The 23676-nt window shown below is 49.3% G+C and overlaps 1 protein-coding gene across 1 annotated transcript in view; it reads left to right on the top strand.

Moving 5' to 3' along the window:
* The window catches only part of wdr18 (WD repeat domain 18), a 78669-nt gene extending 62496 nt beyond the window's left edge, over window positions 1-16173 (top strand). The window contains exons 8-10 of the mRNA XM_028816656.2: window positions 12454-12620; window positions 14145-14213; window positions 15864-16173. Of these exons, the coding sequence (XP_028672489.1) occupies window positions 12454-12620; window positions 14145-14213; window positions 15864-15992 (365 nt within the window). The 3' untranslated portion in view covers window positions 15993-16173. The remainder of the gene's footprint in view (window positions 1-12453; window positions 12621-14144; window positions 14214-15863) is intronic.
* Window positions 16174-23676: the final 7503 nt, after the last annotated feature.

Here is a 23676-nt window from a genome sequence, read left to right as displayed (position 1 = left end):
TACAGCAAACCCAAGCTTTTTGCAGATGGTCTCCCATCCAAATACTGACTGGGGCTGAACAGACCTCTGGTGGCACATCACAGAAGCAGCCGCAGAGGACGCTCACTAAGGGCCCGGCATCCACTTTACGAGTAAAGGTGAAGACGACTCCGTGTGCTGGTGCAGCACGACCCAAGAAAGGCACTATATGGGGCACAAGGCCTCCTAGTTTCAAGTCGGCAGCATTGCGGAGAGCTGAGCACACTTCACTGACGGAGCAGCACAGGTGGGATGGCTGCTGGCTGTTTGTTTGAACTTTAAGGGTTCGGCTCCTTCAGTTGTCCTCTGCTTGCCCTCCATGAGACCTGATTCATTACAGTTGCTGTCCATGATGGTGAGTCAGTCCCGTCATTCTTCTATGGACTTTGTCTAATAAGGCCTCACTATTGTGTTATAAAGCTTATTCATAATCTCCGTTGACTTGTCCTCCACACATCAGGCGCTATGTAACCTCACATCTTATTCGCCTCCTTAATGACTTCCGCCCTCGTCAATCCTGTCAACCTCTTAATCCCCATTTGCTTTAACTTTAAATGTTCAGGTCCTTCAGTCGTTCCTCCTCAGTTGCTCTCCATGGTGCTGAATCAGCCCGGCTCCTCATCTCTGCACTTTCACTGGTGGTGTTTTTGTCTTTTTTATATGAAGACCAAAACGGTTGACAGATCTGCAGGTGAGGCCTCACTAGTAAGGTTGATAACTTAAAGATAATGTCCATGGACGTCCGGGGCACTAGATAACCTGACATCACATTAAAGCACTTCCAGTTAGGCTTGCATGGTTTCCAGAAAAGTCCAAATTTTAAAACAGTACCAATAAATTATGGGTTTTTGATACCTGAAGTAAAGGTCACCATTCCTCTCAATCCACTGACTCCCCCCAAACCCGCTATTGCAGTTGTGTAAAAATGTTCATTTCATAGTCTTCACGAAACGAAAGCATGAGCTTCATCAACAACCGGAAGTTCATGGAGAGGCCAACATCCGCCATATTTGGGACTTCATGGATTTAAGAGGGAAACGATGCAGCAAAGCAGTGTGATGCATCAGGGAGGCTGGAATAAGATGGGCAGTTATGGAGTTTTCCGTGATTTACTTCAGAACTGTTTTGGTACCTGGTATCAGCACCAAAGTCGATCCAACACAACTTAACCTCATATCTTCTCTTAATCTCTCTTTGTTTGAACTATTAAACCCTTGTGTCCTTCATTCTTTCCTCCTTGGTTGCCCTCCATAGTGCTGAATCAGTCTTGTTGCTAACCTCTGAACCTTCTCCAGTGCTGCTTTGTCTTTTTTATATATGGAGAACCAAACTGCACCCCACACACCAGGTGAGTCCTCACTAGTGTGTGTGATGGCTTAGGTGTAATCTCCATTGACTTGTAGTCCACACATCATGGGTGCCATATAATCTCACATCTTATTAGCATTCTAAATGGCTTCCATCTCCTTCAGTCCTGAATTCACCTCATAGTCTCCAGTTGCATTAAATTTCAGTCTTTCCTCTCCACCTGCTCTCCATGGTCCTCAATCAGCTCCCCTGTGTTTGTTCTCCAGTGCTGAATTGTCTTTTTTGTAATATGGAGACCGGAACTGCACACAATATGACTTGTGGTCCACATATCAGGGCGCTATATAACCTCATGTCCTGTTTGCCTTCTTAATGGCTTCAGCACATTGTCTTTTGATGTAGAGAATGACCAGTCCTTCTCCTGAGGTGTCCTATCACGTGTCAGATCTCCCAGTGTGTATTTCAACCTAACGTGTTACTTTCTCCGTGTAATTCTCCACAGTCACTTACATGAAGTTTCTTCTACTGCTACACTGCCTAAGCCTGCATGCTGTCCAGCTAAACTGATTCTGGAAGATCTGCTTGTCCACCTGGCTTGGTGTCCTCCTCAGACCTGGCCAGCTAGTTCTTTCTGTTCTTGTCAGGTGGTTTATGTTTGTTAAAGAGAGCAGCAGCCCCAGCTCTGACCCCTGCTGGACACCACTGTAAACATCTCATAATTCTCACCAGGTTCCTCTCCCCCATAACCCTTTGTTGTGTGGGTATGAAAGCTAATTTTGTACCCACCTACACACCATGCCCTGAATGCCCACTTTCTGTAGTTTGATCACCTTTTCCATCTGCACCCCTCAGATCACTCGATTTTGTTGCTATCTCCTAGGATGTTAGTGACCCAGGACCTCTTTGTCTTGTCTGATGCCAGGCTGACGGCTCCCTAACTCTCCACTTCTGGACATGTGCTGCCCAGTCTTTTCCTTTATGATCCCTTCCATCATTTTCTTCATTATGTTACACTCCTGGTCTGTGGCCCTTTTGGTAGAGCAGATTTGCTGTCCTAATCTGAAGAGTCGTCGGCCGTTACGTAGGAGGTGAGGCTTTGCCAGGGCATCTTGCTAGGCCGGGGTCTCCTTGTAAATGACCCTCAGCTGGACCGTATTTAATCTCATTGCTCCTTATTGATTAGCTTCATAAATACTGTGAGCGACTGTTTCCTGACCTGAATTCTGGAGCCAATCAAAGAGTGAATTCGTAATCCAGAAGTCGATGAGCGGCTGGGGCCCAATCAGCCCATTGGCAGAGTGACGTGGCGGAATGTGCCGGAGCAGGTGGCGCTCACCGCCACAGACGTGTGAGTAGGTGGCTGTGGCTGGCAAGGACGTGACTGCGCTGCTCTTCTTTGCTTCACTGGGGGCTGAGGGGTCTCCTGGAAGGAAGTGGGAACTTGCTTTTGGGTGAGGGTGCCCTGTGGTGGACTGGCGTCCTGGCCGGGTCTGCTTCATCTGTTTATGTGAATCAAAATGGCGTGTGGCTGTTCTAACTGCTGTTCTTTCTATAATTTTGTTTTAGACCTACAGATCTTTTAGATTTGCTTAATGAGTCAAATATTCAGAAAATATTATTATATACCATTTAAATAAGATATTTTGTTTTCTTAATTGAATCTATTTAACTGCCACAAAGCCAATGTAGGAGTTGGCATTTTGCGATGGCCATTGCTAGGATGCAGTTTATCACAAACATTTGTAGTAATGAAGCGCATTGCATTTTTCATTCCAACAGGTGGCACATTGGAAACATTAACACTGCTTTTATGATTCCTCACCAAATGGCTTAGAACAGAGACATATGCATTGCATTTGTAATTCCAACAGAGGGTGCATCAAAACATGTGTACTAATGCATTACTACAAATAAGTTGTCTGTGTGTCTATCCAGTAGTTATGTCTGTCATTCCAACAGATGGCACATCACAAACATTAACACTGCTTTTCAGAATCCCATACCAAATGGCACATAACAGAGACATACACATTACGTTTGTCATTCCAACAGATGGAGCATCACAACATATCATGGAGAACCATAAACACTTGGAGTAATCTACCAAGTAGTGTGGAAGACCGTGTAAGACTTTAGAGACGTTAAAACTCAACTTGATATTTTTTTTTAGAAGTTTTAAGTGGATAGGACTGATGTCCTTTTTTTGGGCTGAATGGCCTGTTCTTGTCTCAATTGTTCAAATGTTCTAATTAACACGCTTTCACGAATCCACAACAAATGGCATTTAACAGAGACCTATGCATTGCATTTGTCATTCCAACAGATGGTGCATCAAAACATTTGTAGTGATGCACTTTATTACTACAAATAAGTGTCTGTTTATTCATCCAGTTGTTATGTCTGTCATTCCAACAGATGGCACGTCAGAAACATTAACCCTGCTTTTATGAATGCCATACCAAATAGCATGTACTAGAGACTCATGCAGTGCATGGCGCTACAAACATTAATGCCGAGGTCTTAGACGGGTAGCATAGCTAGTGAATGTTTTAAATGAAATGCGTTCTTTCTCTTGGCGGTTACTCTGCTGTTACTAGGTAAGGTCAATTGTACTTGTGTGATGGTGTGGCCCCCTAGTGGCTAAGAGGTGGAATGACAAGGTTCCAGTGCCAGGTTGCATCTCCAACAGCCATCCTCGGTGTAAGTGGCGCTGACTGCCAGGCTGTAACGTCAGCTGAGATGGCGTTCATTGTGGAAAGGCGCTAAATGAGATTGAGTGCTTAAAGGCGGACGGCCATCGCTGAGCCACGTCGGCACTTCTGTGCAAGTCGATCCGACTGCCCCCGCGGCCTCCTTTTAGTGTCTGCCTCTGTCGCTCGCCTGCTCCCGTCTTATCTTCCTCCCTTGAAACATGAAGTTAACAGCCCGCTCACGGCGGGTGACACGTCTTTTGCCAGCCCTTCAAGTTTGATTTATTTCCTTGCCACGGTTATCTCTCCGCGACCAAGCAGCAAATGTAAGACCCCATCCATCAGATGTCAGCGTTCCCGTTCGCGTGGCTGCCCACTCTGAGTGGGGCGGACAGAGATGGTCCCGTCGATTGCGAGGGCTTGCTAGGAAAGTGCCGACCCGGGTGTCTGTGATGCCAGTCATGGGCGTCAGTCAGTGAAGTGTGCTCAGCTCTCCGCAATGCTGTCGACTTGAAACTAGGAGGCCTTGTGCCCCATATAGTGCCTTTCTTGGGTCGTGCTGCACCAGCACACTGAGTCGCCTTCACCTTTACTCGTAAAGTGGCTGCCAGGCCCTTGGTGAGCGTCCTCTGTGGCTGCTTCTGTGATGTGCCACCAGAGGTGTGCTTGTCCGTTTGAAGGACGCGATGGACAGTCGCAGTGAGAGCTTTGGGTCGCATCTGGCAGCCAACATGTTAGGTGCTAGTGCAGTGCCACTGGGGGGCCAGCAGGTGGCAGTGTCGAGGCATGCCATTCAGGAGTTGGAATTGCACCCAGCTGACTTGGCATCCGCTGACGTCCAAGAAATTCCATGTGGCAAATCCACCATCTGGGGTCCCATAAAAGACGTCCTGTTTGTGTGTGTTAAGCAGGGTCAGCTGCCCGTCATTTCTGTTTTATCTGTTTGTGTGCTGCCCACTCTGAGCAGGGCAGACAGAGATGGTCCTGTCAATTACGAATGTCTGCTAGAGAATGGGGGTCTCGGGTGTCGCTCATTGGCTCATCAGTTCAGCTCTCGGGTGTTCTGCTGAGTTGATAAGTAGGATGCTGTGTGTCTCTGTGGACTGTAGGGGGCGCACAACAGACACCGAGCCCAAGTCCAGCACAAAACACACGTTTATTAAGTGGGAAACTTTTCATCCCCTCATTTCCCACCACTCCAGCAGAGTACCAACGAGCACTAAATACACCAGTCTCTCTCTCTCTCTCTTTCTTTCTTTATCTGTTGTCCACCTCCACTCCTCCTTCCACAAGTCGTGTCCTCCACCTCTCAACTGGCTCTCTGAATGCAGTGAGGCGGCCCCAGGTGTCCCGTCTACCAGAACACTTGGTTCTCAAGCTTTTGGTCTTCAGGTCTCCAATTAGTCCATTTTTGGGGTCATGTGGTCCACAATCGAAAGTGGAGGGGAGCTGTCCTCAGAGTCCCTTTTTGAGACCCTTCTCTGTAAACCCCATAGATAGTTGTGTGTGAAAATCCCAGTAGATCAACAGTTGCCCACCTGGCAGCAACACCCAGGGCACCACATTCAAAGTCACTTCAGTCCCCTTTCTTCTCCATTCTGGTGTTTGGTTTGAACTTCAGCAGGTGGTCTTGACGACGTCTACAAGCTGAAGTGCATTGAGTGGCTGCCGTGTGATTGGCTGATCAGAGATTTGCGTTAACATGCAGTTGAGCAGGTGTACCTAATAAAGTGGCCAGTGAGTGTGGAACACTGAGAGCCAGCAGGTGGCAGTGCTGAGGAGGTGGGCTTTCAGGAATTGAATTGGGAATTGCAGTTTTGGAGTTGCTCTTTAGAGAATCAACATTAGGAATCTCATAAAAGATGTCCAGTTTGGGTTCTGGAGGGTCAGCACATTCCTGGTTAGTCACATGTCAGTGCCCCCCTGGTCGTCTGGCTGCCCACCCATGGTGACCTTACTCAGCAGCAGCATCTGTGATGTGCATCAGGAGCTGAAGCCGTCTTGAGAAGTCGATGGGTAGCCGAGCCGAGAGCCTCTGGTCAAGTCGGGCAGTCGAGAGATCAGAGTGGAGATCTGCCAGTGCAGCACCACTGAGACCCAGCAGGTGGCAGTGCTGAGGTGCAGAACATTCAAGAATTGCACATCATAATAATACATTTTATTTATATAGCACCTTTCCCATGCTCAAGGCACTTACAGAATATAAGAAAGAATGGCAGGGTATACAGTATATAGCTTTATATCCCACTTTAAAGGATGGGAATTGGGAATCTCGTAAAAGTTGGCGTTATGCAGGGTCCGCTCTGCACTCGCTCCTCTTTAATCGGAGGTCAGCATGTCTGTTGGTGTGGCCACCCGCTCTGAGACGGTCCTGTTGATTTTGGGTGCTTTTTAGAAATGTGCTGTCACAGCTGTCAGGGACCCCAAGTACCGGTGTCTTCTGAGCACATGCAGTGGTGAACCCCACTTGATTCTTAGGAATTCTGCTAGTTTGGAAGTTGAGCAGCTTCCCTTTCATATAGTGCCTTTCACGGCCAGTGCTCTACCAGAACACTTGAGGGTGCAACGCAATGCAATGGCAGCCTTCCTGTGCTGAGCTCACTCTGCAGCTGCTCTTGTGATGTGCATCAGGCGCTCGGGCCGCCTGAGAACTCGATGGGCAGCCAGCAGGTCAGGTGCCAGTGTGGTCCCACTGGGGGCCAGCAGGTGGCAGTGCTGAGTGCGGTGGGCCCCTCAGGAGTTGAGTTGGGCTGCCCGCCATCCATAAATGGCACTGGAAATGTTAATAATGCACCTATCAAAGATGGGGGCCACCTGTCGGTTTAATTAGCATGTCCGTGTTTTATTTTTGTCGCTCGTTCTGCATTTTGATTTCCCAGGGAACATCTGTTGTTTGAAGATGTAATGGCGAGTTGATGCAATAAAACGCCTGAGATGTGCGAATACGAGAACGTGACTGTAGAGTGTCACCCGAGGTTTTCATGACTGGAAGTGAATTGGCCGGCTTGTTTCTTTGTCACCGTCACGTTTACCTTTGTGTACTCGTCTCGTGACTCTTGTGATTTTGTTATGATTTGTGCGTGTTTTCTGCTTTCAGCACAGGAAAGGCGCTATATAAATAACCTGTATGATTATTTTCATTTTTTTACTACTGTAAGGTTTGTTTACCATTTATTCTGTCTCAGGTGGGTGGGGCCTCAGGAGGCGGGGCCACTCTGACATCACTGCTGCAGGCTCCTCCCTCTGCCTTTATACCAAGGTGGGGACAGGCAGAGAGACGGACCCTGCAGTGGTTCATTGAGCTTCATTGTGCTTTTCGACTGCTGGTGATTTAAGATTTGCTCACCTTGGATTGCCTTTCAGGGAGACCCCCATTGCCCTTTTTGTGCCCCCTTTCTTTGTTTTTCTGTTTTTATTCACAAATTCCCAATTTGTGAAGTTTACCCTTCCATTTATTGACTTAGCAGAGGCTCTTATCCAGAGTGACTTAGAAATGAAGGTCAACATAATGAAGTGAACATCAGTCTGGGGGACAGGATATGACAGGACAAGGTGACAAAGCCACCAGTGAAGAGTTTCAAACAAAATGGCAGCGAGTTACAAGTCCCAATTATAAAAACCCAAGAGCGTCGGTCAGACAGAAGTTCGTCAAATCAGAGGGTCTTCAAGTGGCTCTTCAACACGTCGACAGACTCGGAATCCCGAATGGAGGTGGGCAGCCCGTTCAACACATGAGATTTAATAACACTGCAGGTGGCATCAGCAGGCACCATTAATCAGTGGGTGACCCGCTGACTACACATCGCAATATGTGAGCTCTCCCTCCCGATCTCCTGTTCTCATATGCCAGAGTTTTAGGGGTCTTCTCTCCCTTAATTAACTGTTTAAAGCCCCCCTTTTCCCCTTTTGGGTCTGAGCAGGCCGAAGCTCACATGGTGTAGTTGGGGACAGGCCACCGAGGGTTGAGGATTCAGCTGCAGTTGCAAGACAAAGAAAGGTGGACCTCTTGGGAATTCCCTGAATTTCCAAGGCTGTATCTCTGCAGCCCGCAGCCATCGACCCGAAGCTCCAAGTAGGTGGAGTTGAATGCCCAAGCGTCAGGATCACCACACACATCACGGGCAGCAGATGCCATCAGTCTGTGTCTTCCTTGCTGCTGGTGAGCACGATAAGAGTGGATGGCGCACTCGTGGCATTGGAATCAACACACTTGACTCTCTTTGAAACATTCATAGCTATTATTTTATATAGCGCCTTTCTGTGTGTGGAGGACTTCAGCCTCTCCCTGCCTTGCTTCACTTCCTGAGCATCAGCTGACCCGAATGGAATGATGGGGTGGACTGATGCCAATGATGCCTCAGATTCTGCAGTGCCCTGGCACCGACCCGGCATCGACAGAGAGAGCGAGCGAGTGCTCATCTCCACACCGTGCCAGCCCAAGCAGCCTCAGGATTTATGGGGCTTCTCAATAGCGGCACTCTGCAGTGGATACTGGGGGGTCCTGGCACACCACCACGCGGCCACTTCATGTGAGGTGTCAGAAAGATTATGAAAGGTGCCATATGACACTCATGAAAGTGTTTGTAAGATTAACAGATGATGAAAGGCGCTATATAGCAGTGGTACAACAGATTGGTCAGTAATAATAAGGCACTGTATAATAGGTGTGAAATGTGTTAGAAAACTATAAATTAGGAAAGGCACCATATAGTGTTACATAAGGTTGGTAGATGAGGAAAGGTGCCATAAAATAACTTTGAAAAGATTCCTTTAAATTAGCAATGGCGCTAAATAGTAGTTGGGAATCAGGCTAACAGTAGACATCAGCGCTGTGCTGCAGAATAGCTGGGAACATCGATTAAAAATTAACAAATACTATAGAGGGTGAAAGGCGCTATATAGTAGATAGATAGATAGATAGATAGATAGATAGATAGATAGATAGATAGATACTTTATTAATCCCAGGGGGAAATTCACAAAGTCACGCAAGGTCCTGTAACATTAACAGGCACATAAGTTAAGGAGCCATGTGACAGTCATGAAAGGTCAGCAGACGACAGGTAATGAAAGGCGCTGTATAATAGTTGTGCAGGGTCTTATAAGGGTAGCAGATAGATAATGAAAGGCGCTATATATAGTTGCACAAGATCTTGTAAAGTTAACTGGTTGTTAGGTAGTGAAAGGCACCATATGGAGGTTGTTTAAGGACTTATGAAGTTCAGTGATAGATTAAGGAGCAGTATAATAGTTGTGGGCGATGCTATCTGATTGGCAGAGGACAGGTAATGAGGGGCACCATATGGAGGTTGCATAAGCTCTTATATGATTGACAGGCACTATATGATGGTCATACGAGGTCTTATAAGGTTAACAGACAGGTAGATAATACAAGACCCCATGCCATCAGTCTACGTGCTGGTGCTCACGTGGCATTGGTTTCAGTGCAGCGGTGCCATAGCTGTCAAGTGTCTTCACTTAGTTGCGGTACACCTTTACGGCAGCCAGCAGGGGGCGATGTCTCCTGTGAATTTCCCAGTTGTAACTTGAGTTTGCTCAAACAGAGCAGCCACATCAGTTGCCCTAATGCTTGGCACTCGATCCCGCCGGCCTGCTGCCCTTTTGGCCCATGTGAGAGAGGCTGGCACCGCCAGCGGGTATAACAGCTTTTGGTGCGGATCGCCAGTTCTACACATTGATGTGCCCCTGGTCCCTCGGCTGAAACTTGGACATCTTCAACATTCCGCCCTGCACTAATCGCCGTGCCCACTCACTTATGGAAATCGATCGGCGCTTTGCTGTCCAGAGAACATCCGCCTGACTGTCAAATTACACTAATGGCTGCCGCCGCTGTTGAGAAGCCCCATAAATCCTGAAGCTGCTTGGGCTGGCACGGTGTGGAGATGAGCACTCGCTCTCGCGCTCTCTCTCTCTCTCTCTATGCCGGGTCAGTGCCAGGGCACTGCAGATACCGAGGCATAGTTGGCGTTGGTCCAGCCCATCATTCCATGCGAGTTCAGACCGGGTCAGCTGATGCTCAGGAAGTGAGGCAAGGAAGGGGAGTGGCTGAAGTCCTCCACACCCGCAAAGGCACTATATAAAATAATAGCTTTGAATGTTTTAAAGAGAGTCAAGGGTGTTGATTACAATGCCATGAGTACGCCATCAACTCTTATCATGCCCACCAGCAGATGCTGCATCCCAAGGAAGCCAGAGACTGGTGGTATTTGCTGCCCGTGGTATGTGTGGTGATCCTGACTCGTGAACTCTGAACAGCGCCACCTATAGCACCTGCCCAGCAGTGGGATCTACGACTCATGAGTGAGATGCACTAAGAGGGCATACTGATGCTGTCTCGCCAGTTTGGGCCAACATCCAACAGGCCATAAATGTCAGTGTGAGGAAAATGAAAAAGAAGGAAACGAGAGGGGCTGGCTGATGTGTTCAGGTTGTCAATGCTGCCCACTCATCTCAATGAATGCCAGCCTCCCTTTGACGTCCTCACTAGGAGGCGACATGATGGCTTCACCTTAGTGGATGTTAATGGCCAGGCAAAGACCACAAGTGCACTCTACAGGGGGGCACTGAAGGGCACAGAAAAGTGCCATTTGACAGGCATGAGACACATCATCAGATGCTTAACTGTTTTTGAGGGGTGAGCAGAGGTGGGGGTCTGAGAATCGTGCTGCATGATCCCTGGCACTGGGGTGGGGGGTACACTCTGCTAAGAAATACACCCAGCAGTGTGGTCAGCCAGCATGCTAAGTCCCTGATGCCTACTCTTAGTGTTCTGTGCCCATGGTCATCCCCACTCTTGGTGGTCTGTGCCCATGGCCAGCAGGAATGATGAGTCCCAGTGCCCAGTCTTGGTGGTCTGTGCCTATAGCCGGTGGGACCCAATGCCCACTGTTGATGGTCTGTGCCCATGGTCAGCAAGCATGAAGGGTCCTGATTCTCACTTTTGGTGTTCTCTGGCCATGGTAAGTGGGCATGATGTGCCCAGTGCCTCTTGGTGGTCAGTAGACATGGTGGGTCTTGATGCCCACTCTTAGTGTTCTGTGCTCATGGCCACTGGGCATGGTGGGTCCCAATGCTCACTCTTGATGGTCTGTGCCCATGGTCAGTGTGGCGTGATAGGTATTGATGCCTCTTGGCGGTCAGTGGGCTTGATGTGTCCCAGTGCCTCTTGGTGGTCAGCAGACATGGTGGGTCTTGATGCCCATTCTTAGCGTTCTGTGCCCATGGCCACTGGGCATGGTGGGTCCCAATGCCCACTCTTGATGTTCTGTGCCCAACTTGTCATGCACCCGACTTGTCGGTCACTCAGTTGAAGCCTCTGTGATGTCATCACTGGAGGTGGGTCCTGTTGCATGGCCTGATGGGTAATTCCTGAATTTTCTTTCCCATCCTCTGCTGCTTGCCAGTGCTGGGAGTAGACGGCCATTCGGCTAGCTGTCCAAGTTCAGTTGCCACCATTTTGCTTTAACTGACCCCAGTGACCTTTTTGGTTGGCCCCTCGTGATGAACGCCCAGGCAGTTTTGCTTCATTTGTCAGCTCTTCACACACATCTTTGAGTGCTGGTCATTATGGCAGGGGCATCGGGGTGGCACTACCTGTTTGTATTGTGTGGCCTGGCAGGGACCAGAAGTGCAGGCAACTGGAGGCGCTAGTGGACACAGAAAAGTTTAGTCATTTTAGAAAGTATGGAAGAGTACCACCAGGGGGCAGTCAAACGCTGGTGTCCAGTTGTTGGGGGTCTGACATCTGTATGTATGTTGTACTGTCCGGCCACTGGGGGGCGCACACTCTGGGGAGAATTTGGACTGAGACACCAAGACAACACGGCCAGAAGGGTACAGTTCAGGCCATCCTCTCGGGCTTGGGGTCCTCCTTGGTGACCGAGGGGCAAGTCCTGGGTATCTGGCCACGTTGTCGTGAGTCTGCGGGTTATGGCGCCAGTCACGCCTGATAATTTTCTTGCTTGGCATGATATATCTGTGTGACTTTTTCCAGCCTTCACATGCTTGATGTTCTGATTTTCTCACGGATGTATTGATTTTTTTTGGTGGGGGTTATACTGGGTGGGCTTGTCACACAGTGGTGGCTTCATGAAGACAGAAAAGTCACCTGTAGGATGGTGGATTAAAAGTAAAGCCCACTATGTGTGCCACGCACACTCATCAGCGCCTCTTTATTAGCCCTTGTCTGGGGGGTCGAGCCCCTCATGTCTGCTACACCTTAACAGCCTTTAGCTGTTATAATAATAATAATAATAATTCATTACATTTATATAGCGCTTTTCTTATATAGTGCCTTTCACCACAAGCTGGAAGTGGGCGTGTCACTGCCTCTGTCAGCCTGTTATTTTATATAGCGCCTTTCATCTGTGATGTTGGTCGGTGGTCTGATGGTCTCTTCCCCGTCTTGTTTCTCACAGGCCCAGTCACCAACGCCTTCATCATGCCCGCCCCGGCCAACATGTTCTATCCGGACAGCCGGCCCAGCATCAGTCTGCCACTCTTTTCTCGTCACCTGAATCCCTCGGACCCCGGAGAGGGCGGCTTAGCGGAGGGGGTGAACCTGCGGCTGGGCCTGAACACACAGGTGAGGAGAAGGGGGTGTTAGGGGTGCGATGGGGCCGAAGGGCCAGCGGACCACCGCAGCCAGCTTTTATGTTTTTGTTTTGTCAATGTCACTTCCGTTGACTGCCTAGAGGGGGCACTGCCGAGCTGACTTGAACCCAGGGCGCTAAGTCATTGCGCCGTCACTGTGCATCAAGGTGTATGCCCGTTCTGTGTGCCCACCAGCAGTGTAAGTGGGTCTGCCGATGCCAACTCTTCATGTTCTGTGCTTGTGGTCAGCAAGCAGGTGTGGCAGGCAGCATGCCAGTGGTCTCTCACATGTCACTTCCATTTACCACCTTGAGGGGGCACTGCTGAGCTGACTTGAACGCAGAGCTTGGAGCCGCTGGTCATTTGCTTGAGAGTCCGACTGGGGCGTTCCTGCTGCTCCTTTACTGCCTTTTTATCTTTTGGATCAGGGGGCACCAAAAGTAGCACAGTGGGCATTGCTGCTGCCTCACAACATTTGAACCCTGCTTCAGTTCTTGGCTGGGGAATTTTCAGCAAAGTTATCCTGCTGTTTCATGATGGGCTGGCTCTCTCTCTGTGCCCCCTTTTACTGCTGGTGCCCACTCCCTTCAGCTGACCAGGTGAACGTGGGTGGTGTAGTGCAGTGGTGAGCAGCGCCCCCCAGAGCCCACTCATCTGCATTACCCCATTCAGACAAAGACTGGGCAGTATTGACATCCTAAGCTCTAAGTCACCCAGTTGGTCCTGGAGGTCTTGCCACCTGGTCCTGGCCTTCTGCAATAGTGCGCCATCCTTCTGGAAGTCGTCTGTCAGGGTATATGCCTGGTCAGCAGCTGTGCCAGTTGCCCACTATGGAGAGTTCATTTGTGCCCAACCAGAAGGTATGGCAGCTCCCTGTGCCCACTCTTGGTGATTTGTGGTCATGGTGGGTCCCGATGCTCACTCTTGGTGTTCTGTGCCAGTGGGCATGATGGTTTCCCGATGCCCACTGTTGTCATGTACTCATATCAGACAGCCAAAGGGTCACTAAACTGCTGGGCCTTCTGTTTGTTTTGTGAGTTGAGGCCTGTGTGACGTCATCACTGAAGGCGGGGCCTGTTGCACTACCTGATGGGTAATTTTTCTTTCCATCTTCTCCTGCTGGCCGGTGCCAGGAGCCAATGGCCATTCGACCTGCCGTCCAGGTTTGGTGGTCACCGTTGACCTTTAACTGACTCCTGGTGACTCTTTGAAGACCCTGACAGCAATGTGGGTGGGCTGAAGTGTGCGTGGGGGTCTTATTGCAGATCTGCGCTGATCCCACTGTGCGTGCTGTGAATTCTGATGTTGATTGATTTATTTCCTAATTTTTCTTCCCAGGAGTTGGATGCGTCCTGCCGGCTGAACTTCATTAATCTTCCTTACCTCCCTTGTCATCCTCACACTTTTCTGCTTTTTAAGTTTTGCCCTCATCCTTGAACCACGTGCCGCCATCTATGTGTGGTATGAGCTGCTGTATATAGCGCCCGCTGACCACCATCTCGACTTTGATTTGCAGGGCATGGAGGACTCGTATCTGGACAAGGCTGAGGAGCTGCTCACCCTGATGAGTGCGGCCACCAACAAGGTACGCTGTCCCCGCTGTCACAGTGCCAGGGCAATGCCAGCCCTTTTTAGGGAAGCTTGATTGGCACACACCATTTCAGGTCACATGACTATTTCTAGGTCAGTAATGGCCACTTGTTTCATATAGCGCAGCGCCCGTAAAGGACACAGGTGCAAGTGGTGGGAGCAGCAGGACACGGTCAGCAACATCAGAGATGGGGGGGGGGGTGTGGGAGCCCACCAAAAAACAAAAAGAGCAGTGTCGGAAAAGGCACTATATGAACAGAAAGGGGGCTGAAAAAGGGAGGTGGAGCCAAAATATAGGAGGGGCCTTCAGAAAGGCGCTATATAATAGAGAAAGACGGGAAGAGCCACAGGTGAAAGGTGCTCATAAAAAGAGGGTATTGTAGGTGGGCTTGAATGGTCACTTGGAAAAGCAAGCGAGGGGTCAGAAAGGCGCTATATAAGAGAGGGTGATATAATTCACTACAGGAAAGTGATATGAAAGATGAGAGGAGGGAGGAAGGGATATGATGAAGAGCAAACGAGGAGATGCCACAGACAGCTTTGAAAGGAGAGAGGGCCTGCTCTGAAAGGCACTATATAAAAGAGGGGGGGAAATTGTCTGGGTGTGTGGCAGTGTAAGGAATGCTGAAGGACATGGAGGAGCCAAAGAAATGGTCCAGCGGCGCCTTGGTGGTCAGTGGGTATGTGGGGGCTGGCATCGAGGGCGAGGGGTTAGCTGGCAACGTGTTAATAAGGTCTGCAGGGAGATTTGAGAGGAGAAAGGCGCTATAATGGAGGTGTGTTTGGTAGGAAGGTTAAGATGCAAAAATGAAGAGAGCTGATGGGGGACTTGAGTGTCGATGCCCTGGAGTGCCAAGGCGGTGGGTAGGAGAGACGGTTTACAGTATAAGGCTGGGGATGGCATCTCCTGAGGTGAGACATGAAAAAAAACGAGGTAGGAAAGGCGCTATATAGGAGAGACGGGTGGGAAGAGCAAAAGATGACATTAAGGAAGGAAAGGGAAAGGTGACAGGGTACAAATGAGAAATGAGTGTCTGCTGCTCCTCTTCCTCCTTGGCCAGGTGTCACTGCCAACCTGAACTTGACGGCCAGTCCTGGGTTCAAATCTCCTTCTAGACTGAATGGAATGCTGTAATGAGGAATTGACTTTTTCACACCGGGCTTCTGCATGTTGGCTTGCTTTGTTGTTGAGTGAAATGCATCTTCATCCTCCTCTTCATCATCATTATTTTATAATATAGGGTCACTATGTCGCCTGTACACAGTACAGAGAAGGTCTGACTTGCCAGTGCTAATGAACAGTGTTAGTGAGTAGAACTACCTTAGAGAGATGTGAAAGGCACAATATAAAAGGTGAATATAAAGATAGACGTGAAAGGCACTATATAACAAATCGATCACTAAAGCATTTTATATGGTAGAGAAATCAGTGGGGTCGATTGGGTTCTGCGCCATTCTGGGCAACGAATGAATCTGAGGATGTGAAGAGAATGAAATGATTGTTAGTGACCTTAAAGGACACAGCTGAAGGAGGGTGCACTTACGTTTTCACACCACTGTCGATACTAAGTGAGAGAAGCGCAGCAGCTGGCTTTAGGTAGTGATGGGTGGCTCGGGTGACACTTGTCTCTCGTGTCCTCTGCAGAACGTCTTTGGAGACGGTGAGCACACCAGGATGCGGGTGGCCGAGCTGGAAGATGAGGTGAGGACACTGAAGAAGGTCAACAAGGAGCTCTACGAGTTTGCTGCTCAGATTCTCACCAAGCCCAACTAGCAACACTGGAAAGAGGAAGAGGATGAGGATAGGTGGGTGGATGAATTGAGATTGGGGGTGGGGTTGGGTTGATGGCTAGTTAAATAAAAGTAGAGGGGGTTGAGGGCTGTTCTGTTCACACGGTTGGGGGACCTGGGGTCCTACACTTTGCTGTTTGTGTCTTTTGTACAATAAAATGTTCCACGTATATCACGTCCTCTCTCCTCTGTCCTGCTTCAGCCTCAGACTTGAACTACAAGCCCACCGTGCGCTCCTTCATCCTCTCCACCAAGGTCTCTAACTGGGCTGATGGCAAGAACTTGTGTGCACTTCATTGTGATGTTGGGGTGGGGGGCTCAGCTTAGTGTGTACCACCGGCCAGGAATCACTCAGGACATTTTAAGACGTTCGCAGTCCATTCGCCCCCCACGCTGGCCACCAGTCCTATTGAGATACTTTGTCCAAAATAACATGAAGTTAAGTTTGGCGAGTCCATCAAGTCCTGCAGTCCTCCTCACTACTTGGTCTTCTATTCCATGTGTCTGTGGAACTTTGTGTCCTGAAAATCTTTCTAAAATCCCTCAGAAGTTAGCCGGTAGCAAATCTGTGTTCTTGTTAGTGAATGTGTTGTAAGGTAACAGTGGGGGTCCACTTCACTAAGCCCCTTACAGCTTTTAAACACGTCAGTCAAGTCGCCGCCTCAGCCGCTCTCCATGGTGCTGAATCACCCAGCTGCTGCTCTCCTCTGTAACTCGGCACTCCGCTCCAGGTGACGTCTCTCACACGTGTGTGTGTGTGTGTGTGTGTTGTAGCGCTGAAGTGTGACCCCTGCTGACTGGCGCTGTAAATGTCAGGGCGCTATATAACCTAACACCATCGTCTGTCCTCTTCAGTCATGTCACTGCCTCGACTGCAGTCAGCTCCTTCAGTTCTCCTGCTCTGTTTCTCTCCATGGTGCTGAATCAGTGCAGCTGCTGTCCCTGGTCCTGAATCGGCCTAGTTGGTCCTCTCTGGACTTTCTCTAGCGCCACTTGGTCTGTTTTCATAATATGGAGACCCGAACTGAACACACAACTCCAGGTGACGCCTCACTAGTGGGTTATAGTGCACAAGTGGTCCTCTATTGACTTGTACGCCACACGTCAAGGCACTATATACAGTGCTCTACAGTCCCCTTCACATTTTGTGATGTTGCATCCTTGTGCTAAAATCAATTCATTTCTTTGCTCATCAAACAACACTCGACACCCCAGGATGACCAACAGGAGTTTAGTGATTTTTTTGGTGATTTATTATTCAGAGCCTTTCCTCAGTACTGAGTTGAAGTCCCTTTGGCAGCCATTCCAGCCCGGAGTCCTCCTGGTTTGACGTGACAAGCTTCACCCACCCGGATCAGGGGATTTCCTGCTGTTCTTCTCTGCAGATCCTCTCAAGCTCAGTCCAGTGTGGATGGAGACCATCAGTAGATGGCCATTGTCAGGGATCTCCAGGGATGTTCGAGTGGGTTCAACCCCCTGCTCTAGCTGGCCACTCGAGGACATTCCCAGAGTTGTCCCTAAAGCCAGTCTTGCGTTTTGTTTGTTTTGTCCCTCTGGAAGGTGAACATCAGGCCAGTCGGAGGTCCAGAGCACTCTGAGCAGGTCTCCATTAAGGAGGTCTCTGTACTTTTCCCCATTTAGCTTTCACTGATCCCTGCCTGGTCTTCCAGTCCTGATTCCACCACCACCACCATACCTCACTGTTGTGATGGCACTGCCCAGGTGATGAGTGGTTTCCTCCAGACATGACGCTACTCTTGGTTTCATCAGATCACAGAGTCTTGTTCATCCCAGTCTCGGAGTCCTTTAGGTGTCTTTTTACAAACTCCAAGTGAGCTTTAGTGTGTCTATTCCTGAGGACCACCTCCAGACAGCCACTCATCATGAACTCCAGATCAGTGGGGAGATGGTTGCCATTCTAGAAGTTTCTCCACTTTCCACTCAGGTTCTCTAGAGCTCTGTCAGAACACCCCCTGGGTTCCTGATCGCCTCTCTTACTGAGTTCCTTCACCCCTACTTGGCTCAGTTTGTCTGGATGGCCAGCTCTATGAAGAATCAGTTTTCAACGTGAGGATTATGGAGGCCGCTGTGCTCTTGGGAACCTCCAATGCTGCAGCCTTCTGCAGATCTGAGTGTCAACACAATCCTGTCTCTGAACTCTGCCAGCTTCACCACTTCAACGTGATGGCTTGGTCATTGTCACCTTGGGGACCTTCTATAGGTTGATGTGCCCTAATCAGTCCAGCCAATTAAATTCCTGTCAGGTGGGCTCTACATAAGGTGTAGAAACATCTCAGTGATGATGAGTAGAGGTTGATGTGCCTGAGCCAAAGGAAAGACTCCAGCTGCTCGTTTTTTTTGGGGTGGGGGGGTGAGTATTTCAGTTTTTTACTTTTAATAAATTACCAAAAATCCCAAAACTCCTGTTCTCGCTTGGTCATTCTGGGATGTTCAGTGTTGCCAGATGAGGAAAAAATTAACTTGGACGATTTTAGTAGAAGAAAACTCAAAGTGAAAAGTGAAGGGGGCTGGAGACTTTCTGAAGATGACATAACCCACATGTCCTTCTTGATGGCTTCTGTCCACTGACCAGTCCACTACGACCCCCAGGTCCTTCTCATGAGGTGGACTTTCCAGTTTCAGACCTCCCACTTCTCTGCTTCCTACATGTAATTCTTCACATTAAATCTCGTTGTCCACAAATCTGCTGTCCAAGTCCCTCGGTGACAATGCTGCCATTCCTGCCAGTTTGGTCTCCTCCTCGGACTTGGCCAGCTGCTTCTTTGTACTTCTGTCAGGTCGTTTATGTACATTGAAGGAGTAGTGGCCCCTGGCACTGCCCCCTGCTGGACACCACTGTTAATGCCACCCATTTCTGATAAGGTCCCTCTTCCCATGATCCTTTGTCCCTAATGGTTAAGACAGTTTTGTCCCTTCCACTGCACAGTACCCTTGTTGCCCCCCTCTTCTAGTTTCTAGAATGACTTCTGATCAATCATCTCATTGGCACGTCCCTGACCTCCCCATTTGAACCCACACCACTTGCCCACCAACCCTCATTTTAGGATGCCCTGTGTGTCTTGCAGACAGATTTTAGTGCTTCAGTCCCACAGCTTGACGGACTCGGGTTCAAGTCACCAGGCAGTCATGTCGGTAGAAGTCTGCATGTTCTTCCTGTCACCGCACAACTTTCCTTCAACGTATTCCGATGTCCTGAGGACATTCTGGTAGGGTCACCTGGCATCAGTGAGCCGCGCCAGTCCTGTCCTGCAGCCACCGTTCCCAGGTTAAGCTGAAATGGAATAAGTGGGTCAGGATCTGGAGATGTAAAGACGGAATATCCAAAGGCATTGTGTGCCAGAAGGGGGGCACAAAGGAACGCTCTGCCCACTCTTGACAGCCGTAGGGAGGACTTGAATCACCTTGAGGAGATTAGAAGATCAAAGTGAGCGGCCGGATTAGCAGAAGGTACTCACAGTACGGGCTCAGGGAGTGTGATGGACTCCACATGTGCAATGGCTGCCTCCCCCTTTACCAGGGGTCATTACCATGACCACACCGTCAGAGATAACAGTGGTGTGCAAAAGTGTAGGCACCCCTGGTCAAAATGGCGGCCAATAGGAATAGCTGAGCCAGTAGAAGATGACACAATCCTTCAATACTGAAAACAATGAAGTCCAACGCTTAGAGTCTGAAAATAACAAAAAGGGAAAAGGGCCCCTTGAAAAAGTGTGGGTATGAGAAAATGGAAACAAATGGGTGTGACATTCTGTGAGGGGTCAACACATGAAAACGGGGGTCTGCCACATGGTCCTTTTCTTTATTGGATGACATTATGATGACTGCATTGTCACAAGAACTTGGGGAGAGTAAGAGCTGAGTGTGCATCCGTGTGGTGGGTACAGAATGATCCGAAGTGCGGTGACATTAGGAGAGCCCACCTCAAAAAGAAGCTGCCCTCGTAGTTAGAAGCCCCCCTGGTCACTAGATAGGAGGAAGTCCCCCTTTAGCTCACTTGCTCAAGGCATTGGGACTCTAAATCTAGTGACCCGAGTGAGGGGACATAACCAAGGTGGGCTCCCCCCAAGTGAAGGTGACATTGGTGACAGGATGGATTCTTGATTTTGTACCCTAAGTCCAATGGTTCAAATTGACATCTAGCAGCTCAGAGTGAAGACACACAACCGAGGTGGGCACCGCCCGAGCCAAGTGGCTGACGTGTGGTGACCCTTTGATGAGGTGAACAAGAGAAGATGTAAAGGAATGGGCTGGACTGTCCTCAAGTACCAGAGATGGGCTATGAAGTCACATCAGGGGTCTGGGAATGGCAACCTGAGGCCTTCCAAACAATCCTGCTCTTTACTGGGAGCCATTGTTGTGGCCGTGTTGTCAGCGTAAGAAAAAATCGAATGTCCATGGCTGAAGAACGAGAGCACAGCAGCCATGAGGGCATTGGCACTGCCAGTGTGGCCAAGTTGATCAGTGAGCGGATGAAATGGAGGGAGCTGACTTCAGAAAGGAGACGTCCTCCTAGTCAGAGACTTGCATGGTCACAACACTCGCTCAGTGATGGCTGTCCCAGTTTGTGTGCAGAGTGAAGATTCCCAGATAAACGCCACACCATCCAGCTGCATTTCTTGAAGAGCCCTTAATGAGAGAAATAAGAGGTGGGCAGGCTGCCCCAAGTTACCTGGGATAGGTGAGGAGACATAGGAGGGCTTTATAAATGAACAGGTGGGCCTTTCCCTCAATCCTCTTCTTTATTCTTGTGTTGTTTCAAATGCTGGTATCTGAGAACGTGGGGGTCTGTTGGTGAGGAACATCACAAAGCTAAGAGGTCTATGGGACAAGGAGATCCAGAGAGGTGACCTGGGGATTCAATGAAAAGAGTAAGGCCCTGCAAACGGCCTGGTGGTCTCCTGGAGAACGAGAGACCAACTGGGGGATTTGCTATCTGCTGTCATAAAAGCAGTGAGAGATGAGGTGAGACCTTGTAGGGCTTCCTGCATGTGAAAATGTCACTGGCGCCCATACACAGGACATGAAGGACCATGGAAACTGATAAGTGAAACGCCGGGCCCCCCACACAATCCTCTCCTTCACTCAGAGCCATCGTAATGGCTGTGCTGTCACAGTCACTTCATCCTGAGCTGCTGGAAAATACAAGTGACAGCAACAAAGCAGAAAAGCTGCAAGAGAAGATCATCCACAGAGATAAGGGACGGAGACGGAGACACAGCCAAAGATCCAATAAAAGCAAACGTGAACTGAATGGCCATGAGAAACGAACGAGAGGAAGAGAAAGCAAAACGCAAACTGATTGGAATCATCGGGGGACTCGAAGCCCCTCAGTGAGATAAGCAGCGGAAGAAGTAAGAGAGGGATGGAGTGGGCGGCCAGAGCAGGCTCAGCTACGAGTCGGCAGGCGTTAATCATCTGCTGGCCTCCAGCGTGTCCTTTCTTGGTGCTCTCTGGTTGTTCTGATCTCTGGGTCCGTGTTGTTCTCGGTGGACTTTCTGTTTTGCAGCAACGCGTCCCAGTCAGGGTGGGTGGAGCCTGCAGGAGGCGGGGCCAGCCTGACATCACTGCTGCTGGCTCCTCCCAGGGAGTGAGGCCCACCGGTGGACTGTTGAGTTGGCGGAGGGCTGAGCGCTCAGTTCATCTGCTTCTTCATCATCTCGTTTATTAGTTTGATTTGATTTTGTGACTGTCTTTGGATTGCGGCCTGCAATGACGTCACCTTGGGTTGTGTTTTTAAGGAAAACCCGTTTGCTTTTTTTTAATTGATTCCAATGAATGCCTTCATTTATAAAGATTCTTGGGGAGACCTGCCTCCACAGGCCAGAGGTTTAAGGTTTCCCACTCCCGTGTGAGAGGAGGAGGCTGATAGCCAACACACGATGAGCCCCCCTGGATTGGGACCTGAGTGAAGCGGGGGACACCTCAGTACCACACTGGAGCAGTGGGAGGTTTTTACAGTGGCTGGAGTGCCACCCCTGCCACCAACGCTGAGTGTTCCCTGCACATTGGAGGACCTGCCTGCAGGGCTGGGTGCACATTAACGTCATACTGAGGAAGGTTAAGGGTCTGCCTCGCTCAGGGGTCCGACGGAGTGGAGTCACTCCTGGCTTTTCAAACTGGCAACCTTCCGATTACCAGCTCAGGTCCCAGTCCTCAGAGCCACCACTCCGACTAAACAATATCAAAATGTGAGACATTCTGGGGCTACAGTGGACCCCCTACACTTTCTGCAGGCCTTTATAATTGTAGATTTATATTTTAAATGGATACATTTGTCACTTCTGGGTTGGTAACCTGACTTAGCAGGAGTCCAGACATCTCCAGAGGAGCTTCTGAAGTCACCGGGGCTCACCTTCCACAGCGTCATGGACATATCTGAGGAGATGACGGCCCACCAGCTCATCGCTGGATTATACTTCTGGGAGGGAGGCCACACCACTCGCTCCACCCAGACGGCTTATGGACCCCCAGTCGCCTGAGCCCACCGGCCCTGAGCCCTGAGCTGTGTGCTGAGCCCCCCTGCTGGTCGGTCTATCTATCTATCTATCTATCTATCTATCTATCTATCTATCTATCTATCTATCTATCTATCTATCTATCTATCTATCTATCTATCTATCTATCTATCTATCTATCTATCTATAATGACGATGGTGGCACGTGAATTCCACAGAGCTGTCGCAGTGAATGTGACTGTAAAGATCTCGAATCTCAAATCACTCAATAGCCCATCATGACAAAGTGAAGACAAAAAGGTTTGTAAATTTACTAAAAGTGAAAAACTGAAATAGCTCGGGGCACAAAAAGATTCACGATATGAAAAGCAGACCTCAGAATCCCTTTAAGCAGAACAGAAAACAAAACCAAGAAAACCGAAAATTTCAACACAAGAACCACGAGACGCATAGAAACTCCAAAGCATGAATGACTCCCGACTCCTGAGCCTTCTCAGCCAGTTTAAAGAGCCAGAGGGTGGGCTCAGGGATTATGATGTCAGAGTGGCTCCACCCACTAAGCACAAGGAAGAGAACTTCATTTAAAGACCCCGTTATAAAATCACGGATGAATAATAACGACTCCAGATTAACAAAAGCAACAATAAACATAAAACACACAAAACTTCAAACCGACACCTTCCTGCGGTGCTGAGCTCCACCTCAAACATCCAGCCCCACCTACCAATTGTTGAGCCCCACCCCATCCCACAGGCTGTGACTGTGAAGATGGCTGGGTGTTTGTACCTGCTGTCATCGGTCATCGTCACGGCAGACATGAAGGTGTGAAGCCAATTTGTTGTCAAGCTGCGGTTTGTAATTTGGTGGAATCCCCGATTCCTGACTGTAGGCTGGCAGGTTGAGGGTCCTCAGCTCATGTCAAACAGGAGGGCAGCTCTTGATGCTTCACTCTGAAGGCTCCGCGATTTCTAAACTGACTCCATTATCATTCGAGTCCATCTGCTGAAGCGTGAAAGGCGCTATATACAGCAATCAGTTCCTATACGCAGTGCCAGGTGATGAAGCTTCTGTCAAAGCCACACACGGTTTGGTGCATTTCCCTGAAGTGAAAATCCATCCCACCCTCTGCACCCCCCCAGTCCAGTGGTGTGTCTCTAGTGGGTCAGGACCCCTGGAGAAGACGTCAGCTGA

The sequence above is a fragment of the Erpetoichthys calabaricus genome, chromosome 12, assembly GCF_900747795.2.
Source record: "Erpetoichthys calabaricus chromosome 12, fErpCal1.3, whole genome shotgun sequence".
NCBI classification, from domain to species: domain Eukaryota; kingdom Metazoa; phylum Chordata; class Cladistia; order Polypteriformes; family Polypteridae; genus Erpetoichthys; species Erpetoichthys calabaricus.
Note: the sequence above shows the minus strand (reverse complement) of the source record. Positions and strands in the feature narration are given on the sequence as shown.